The sequence below is a fragment of the Gnatocerus cornutus genome, chromosome 1, assembly GCF_029298725.1.
Source record: "Gnatocerus cornutus isolate USDA-ARS CGAHR chromosome 1, icGnaCorn1.1, whole genome shotgun sequence".
NCBI lineage: Eukaryota > Metazoa > Arthropoda > Insecta > Coleoptera > Tenebrionidae > Gnatocerus > Gnatocerus cornutus.
This window is the reverse complement of record NC_142233.1, coordinates 33,506,059-33,512,101: the sequence shown is the minus strand read 5'-3', so window position 1 is coordinate 33,512,101 and position 6,043 is coordinate 33,506,059. Positions and strand designations below refer to the sequence as shown.

At 34.3% G+C, this 6,043-nt stretch overlaps 1 protein-coding gene across 2 annotated transcripts; it reads right to left on the bottom strand.

The window, feature by feature from the left end:
- Window positions 1-985: 985 nt before the first annotated feature.
- Window positions 986-6,022, bottom strand: LOC148181967 (neuronal acetylcholine receptor subunit beta-3-like). 2 transcript variants are annotated; one of them, XM_088038123.1, is made up of 11 exons: window positions 5,926-6,022; window positions 2,765-3,085; window positions 2,549-2,715; window positions 2,356-2,496; window positions 2,265-2,309; window positions 2,111-2,217; window positions 1,844-2,063; window positions 1,618-1,795; window positions 1,422-1,574; window positions 1,204-1,370; window positions 986-1,159 (listed from the first exon to the last, which is right to left on the bottom strand). In XM_088038123.1, exons 1-11 carry the CDS (start codon window positions 5,999-6,001, stop codon window positions 1,007-1,009), a joined length of 1,728 nt encoding a protein of 575 aa, XP_087894249.1. In that variant the 5' UTR covers window positions 6,002-6,022; the 3' UTR covers window positions 986-1,006. The 2 variants fall into 2 exon arrangements, with proteins under 2 accessions (XP_087894249.1, XP_087894257.1); XM_088038131.1 differs by having other exon boundaries at window positions 986-1,156.
- Between the last annotated feature and the right edge of the window lie 21 nt (window positions 6,023-6,043).

Genomic DNA, 6,043 nt, shown 5'->3' with positions numbered 1-6,043 from the left:
CAGTAATAAAATCTTGGTAAATTAGTAGTTTTAACATGCTTATTCACTCTGACAAAGTACAAAATTGTGCAATTGAGCAAACGAAACTATTTTTAGAATTTTTCGTTTCAAAGACAACTCAAATTTTTTTAGTATATTCTATTAGCGCTTGTAGATTTGGTGATTTTACTGCCACATTAATGAAATTTTGGGGAAATAGTAATTTTAACATGCCAATTAACTCTCCCAAAAAAAAAACTGTGGAACAAACAAAACCAATTTTAGAATTTTTCGTTTTTAAAACAGCTAATTTTTTTTTGTAATGTTGTATTAACACCTGTATTTGTCGTGTTTTTACTGCCACAGTAATAAAATTTTGGGGAATTAGTAGTTTTAATATGATAATTATTTCTGCCAAAGTACAAAATTGTAGAGCAAACGAGACAAATGTTAGAATTTTTCATTTTTAAGACAACTTAAATTTTTTTAGTATGTTCTATTAACGCCTGTAGTTTTGGTAATTTTACTGCCACAGTAATGAAAATTTAGGGAATTGGTAGTTTTAACATGATAATTAACTCTACCAAAGTACAAAATTGTATAGCAAACGCGACAAATTTTAGAATTTTTTGTTTTAAAGACAACTCAAAATGTTTTAGTTTGTTCTATTAACGTCTGTATTTTTAGTAATGTTTTTAGTAATGTACTGCCACAGTAATAAAATTCAGAGGAATTATTAGTTTTAACGTTCTAATTAACTCTGCCAAATTAAAGAATTGTAGAGCAAACGTAACGAATTTTAGAATTTTTTATTTAAAAAAAACAATCAAAAATTGTTAGTATCATGTATTAAAGCCTGCAGAATTAGTAATTTTAGTACCATGGCAATCAACTTTGGGGAGGTGAGTAGCCTAAAAGTGGAAATTAACTGTGCCAAAGTACAAAATTGTAGAGTCACCGAGACAATATTTCTCAATTTTCAAGCAGAACAATTTTAACACAATAATACACATAATCATTCGTTTATTTAGTAAGTTTTACAAAAAGCAAACACCCCCAATCCCAAATACACAAAAAACGCAATCCTGTCAATAACCACCCCCAAGAGAATCCACATCGTCTGTCGATTTCCGTTGAGTCTAGTCCGAGAGTGATGCAAATCTCCGTACTGTTTCGACTCCTAAAAACTCAGAATAACTCCACGAAAAACTCCGATAAACTCACTTTTATGTCTGGTAAACAAAGAAACATCTTCAGAGACACGGAGAGTAAGACTGTTGATACGTAATGAGGAAGACCATATTTGTGCTCATTTCTCGACAAGTTAATGACGATGGTCTCTATCACGACGCAAATTCCAGCAGCCACGAAGCTGTAACTGTATAAAAGAACTGGAAAGTAACCGCTTTACTTCTTGTTATTGTGATGAAAAGTTACTTTACCAAGATTCGGTACCAATTGCGAGTGAATGGGGATCGTTGCTGCTAAAGTTAATAGTACTAGAACTGTTAAAACTAGTTGCAAGCACGCCAAAGAGATCTTGAGGTGTCCAAACGGAGAGACCCAGAAAGTCATCAGCAGCGACACTGCTACAACTGGAAGTCACTGTTAACTCTGCAGATGCGCTCCTCCACTTACCACAAAATGGGGTGAATAGGATGATTGTGTACGCGTTGGACATCCTCCTCATCTTAAGCTGCAGCGTCAACCCCGGAGGATCGAAATTATTCAAATTTCTAACCGTTGAGTTTTTCCATCCCTTATTTGAATAGCTATCTACTTGCAAAACAGACCATGTGGACGCATACGGGCAACTCTAAAACCGTATTGTAACTCCCATTCAAATTCAAATGATTTGCCTTACAAATGAACTTTCATTTGCATTAAAAACGAGTTGCAAATTGTCGAAATCTTTAAAGAATCCCAGGACAATATCGCACGAGTGTTCGTCTCTTGGCCAGCGACCGAGGTCCCGAGGACTGCACCAAGAGTTCATGTTAATTGTGGTAACCCAATTGACTTGTCCCGAAGAGTTAACAATGAGCATCGTGTCCTGGAGGATGTCGCTCCCGTCGGAAACTGCACTGAAATTGAATTCTCATTACAAGAAAGCAAAATTAAAGAGGTTTACTCGAAGAGGTACAAATTGGGGACCCAGATTTCGCGCCGGAAGATGTGCAAGGAGTCGAGGGATTCGTAATCGGAAGCGTTCCAGTGGAGCTTCTCGTCCCTCCACGTCTGCAAACTTCACGTTAAACTAAACGAGAGTAAAGAGGAGGACTTACCAGAGTCACAGTCCCGCTGTATTCTAACATCCCCCGGTGCTCATTCTGTAGGGTTAACAGCTAATTCTGGTGGTACAAGAGGGTAACTTACCAGAGAGACGATGGTTGTGGAGAGTTGGAGTCCCACGACGGTGATGGTGGAGACGTTGTACACCGGTCGTACGTAAGGATCGTAAAAGAACAGGAGGTCGTGTCTCAGCTTCTCCAGAGCGGTCATCGGTCTCTCCAGCTTCTGGAAAGTTAACCAAATTTCTCTCTAGTTTATTAGTAAAATCCTGATAAACCTTTGAGTGTTCGGTGGTGTTATCCTCCCGAGGACAATCAAAATACCACTTTGCTTCGACTCCCGACCAAGTACTAAAACTGAACACTTTCAGCGGTAAAGGATCGGGATCCGTCCATGTAAGAAAAGCCAGTTCCTGCCCTTCCTGCCCCACATCGATTATCCCATCTACATACAAATAGAGTCAATGAGTTTTTCGATCATGTAAGCAAACTACCTTTGCTGATATGGATCCAGAAAGACTGCGGATCTAAAGCTGATAACAAGCCTTTAATTCTGACGGTGGCTTTCACTCCCGATTTTTGCTTTCTTCGTATATCACAGAATGTGTTTCCGCCTGCTCCTATCACGATTTCGTAAACGGGATCGCCTTTTTGTATGTCGCTTGAAGGAGCTAAGAGGATATGAGCGTCGCTGGGGGACATTACGGAGAAATGGAAGTCTAAGAGGCTTCCGTTTTGGGGCTCGTCGGTTATTTCAAAGAAGTCTTTGTAGACGCTTCCAGTACGGGAGTAGTAGACCTTGCATTTTGAAAAATCTAAACGGAAAGTGCTAAATTATAGTTTCTGGTGGTTTAATGCTATGAACGGAAAGTGTTGAAAAAACGAAATTTCTACAGCGAAAGAAACACATTTTTGAAATTTTTATTTCAAGATCCTCCCATTTTCCGTCAGAAACTGGCGAATGTGATTAAATCCGATTAACACCCAAAAAGGAGTTTATTTGATTGGCTGGCATCGTTGTTATCAAGGAAGTTTTTATAATAAAAAACGCACCCAGGCAACCAACGCGATGATAACTTTTCATGCATTGGATGTTAAATACAACCCAAAATTTTTAAGTATTTTCTAATAACGCCTGTAGTTTTAGTAAACTTATTGCTACAGTTATCAAATTTTGGAAAATTAGTCGTTTTGACGTGCTAATGAACTCTTCCTAAGTACAAAATTCCACAACAAACGAGTTTTAGAATTTTCCATTTCCAACCAACCAATTTTTTTTGTATATTCTATTAACGGCTGTAGTTTTGGTAATTGTAGTGCCACAGTAATCAAATTTTGGAGAATTACTAGTTTTAACTAGTGCTAATTAACTCTGTCAAAGTTTAAAATTGTAGAGCAAACGAGACAAATTTCAGAATTTTTCATTTTAGTAACAATCCAAAAACTTTTTGAATTTTCTATTAAAGCCTGCAATTATGGTAATTTTACTGGGAGAATAACCAAATTTGGAAAAATTAGTAGTTTTAACGTGTTAATTAACTTTGCCAAAATGCAAAATTCCAGAGCGAACAAGACAAGAACCATTTTTTTTGTATTATGTATTAAAGCCTGTAGAGTTTGTAGTTTTGGTCATGCAGCAATTAAATTTGAGAAGGTTTGTGGTTTTGACCTGCTGATTTACTCTGCCAAAATACAAAATTGTAGACCAAACTCGACAAATTTTAGAATTTTTTATTTTAAAAACAACCCAATTTTTTTTAATTTTTTTTATTAACGCTTGTAATTTTTGTAATTTAACTGCCACAGTAATTAAATTTTGGCTAATTAGTAATTTTAACTTTCTTATCAACTCTGTCAAAGTACAAAATTGTGAGCAAACAACACAAATTTTAGAATTTTTCGTTTTAAACACAACTCAATTTTTTTAATATGCTCTATTACCGCCTGCAGTTTTGGCAATTTTACTGCCACAGTAATAAAATTTTGATTTTGACGAATTAGTATTTCTAACGTGTTTATTATCTCTGTCAAAGTTTAAAAGTGTAGACCAAAGGAGACAAATTATAGAATTTTTCATTTTAAAAACAATCAAATTTTTTTTAACATTTTCTATTAACGCCCGTAGTTTTGGTAATTTTACTGGTAAAGTAATTAAATTTTGGGAAATTGGTACTTTTAACGTGCTAATTAACTCTGCCAAAATACAAAATTCCAGAGCGAACGAGACAAGTTTTAAAATTTTTGATTTTTATAACCAAATCAATTTTTTTTTAATTTAGTATTAAAGTCTGTGGAGTTTGCAGTTTTGGTTATACAACAGTAAAATTTGAGGAGGTTTGTAATTTTGACCTGTTGATTAACTCCGCCAAAGTACAAAATTCTAGACCAAACGTGACAAATTTTAGAATTTTTTATTCTAAAAACTACACAAAAATTGTTTGTTTTTTCTACTAACGCTTGTAGTTTCGGTAATTTTACTGGTAGAATAGTCAAATTTGGGAAAATTAGTTGTTTTAACGACTTAATTAACTCTATCAAAATACAAAATTCCAGAGCAAACGAGACAAGTTTTACAATTTTTCATTTTCATAACCAACCAATTTTTTTTTGTATTAAAGCCTGTGGAGTTTGTAGTTTTGGTCATGCAGCAACCAAATTTGGGGAGTTTTGTAGTTTGGACCTGATTTAATAACTCTGTCAAAGTACAAAATTGTAGAGCAGACAAGACGAATTTCAGAGTTTTTTATTTTAATTACAACCCGTTGTTTTTAGAGTTTTCTATTAACGCTTGTAGTTTTGATAATTTTACTGGTAGAGTAATCAAATTTAAGGAAATTATTAATCTTGCTAATTAAGTCTGCAAAATTACAAAATTTCTAGACCAGTTTTACAATTTTTCAGTTTTAAAAGTAATCAAAAATTTTTAGTATTTACTATTAACGTCCGTAGTTTTGGTAATTTTATAGCCACAGTAATAACATTTTGAGGAACTAATAGTTTTAACGTGCTAATTAACTCAGCAAAATTACAAAGTTCCAGAGCAAACGAAACAAGTTTTAGAATTACTATTTTTAAAGCAGCCAAAATTGGTTCGTATTTTGTAGAAGTATAAAAAAAGAGATAAATTTTAGAAATTTTTATTCGAAGATCTACCCATTTTCCATAACAAAATGAAGAATGTGATTGGAGTGGGATTAAACCCAAAAAAAAAATGCATTCTATTGGCTGGCATCGTCGTTATCAAAGAAGTTTTTATAACAAAAACCGCACCTAAACACTCAACGCGATTGTAACTATTCATTCATTGGCTCGACGTGCAAACTATTTATTGGATAAATTTCCCAACTAATTAAGTCAAAAAAAGTGTTAATTTATTGGACGTTGATAACAAAAATGACACAAAATAAAAGAAAGAGAGCTCGGAATTCGTTGCATAATTTTTTTATTGTAAAAAACAAAACCTCTGCCCAATTACAAAATTCCAAAGCTAAACAGACTTTAGTCATGCATTGAATTAACTTTTTTTAGGAACTCCAGATCGAAGAACTTCTCCCAGAAACTAGAGCGATTTCATCGAAGATAAATGGATAGGAGCGAATTCCCCAGTAAATATTTCCCGCGATTACATTTATCATTCCAGCAATAATTAATTTACCTGTCACGTTATGTTTGTAAAATTTCCCATCCACCATCCAAACACAAACAACCAGTAGCCAGTAGCATCTGAACATTTTGACTGAACGCCAGTAAAAAGAAAATCTATTTATCACCGT

Bases quoted from the DNA above. Each gene is read 5' to 3' on its own strand.
- LOC148181967 (XM_088038123.1), bottom strand. From the start codon at position 6,001: ATGTTCAGATGCTACTGGCTACTGGTTGTTTGTGTTTGGATGGTGGAT. The intron at 2,218-2,264 runs GTAAGTCCTCCT...TGAAGTTTGCAG, and splicing joins ACAGCGGGACTGTGACTCTG to ACGTGGAGGGACGAGAAGCT. The intron at 1,371-1,421 runs GTAAAGTAACTT...GTTACTTTCCAG, and splicing joins GCAATTGGTACCGAATCTTG to TTCTTTTATACAGTTACAGC.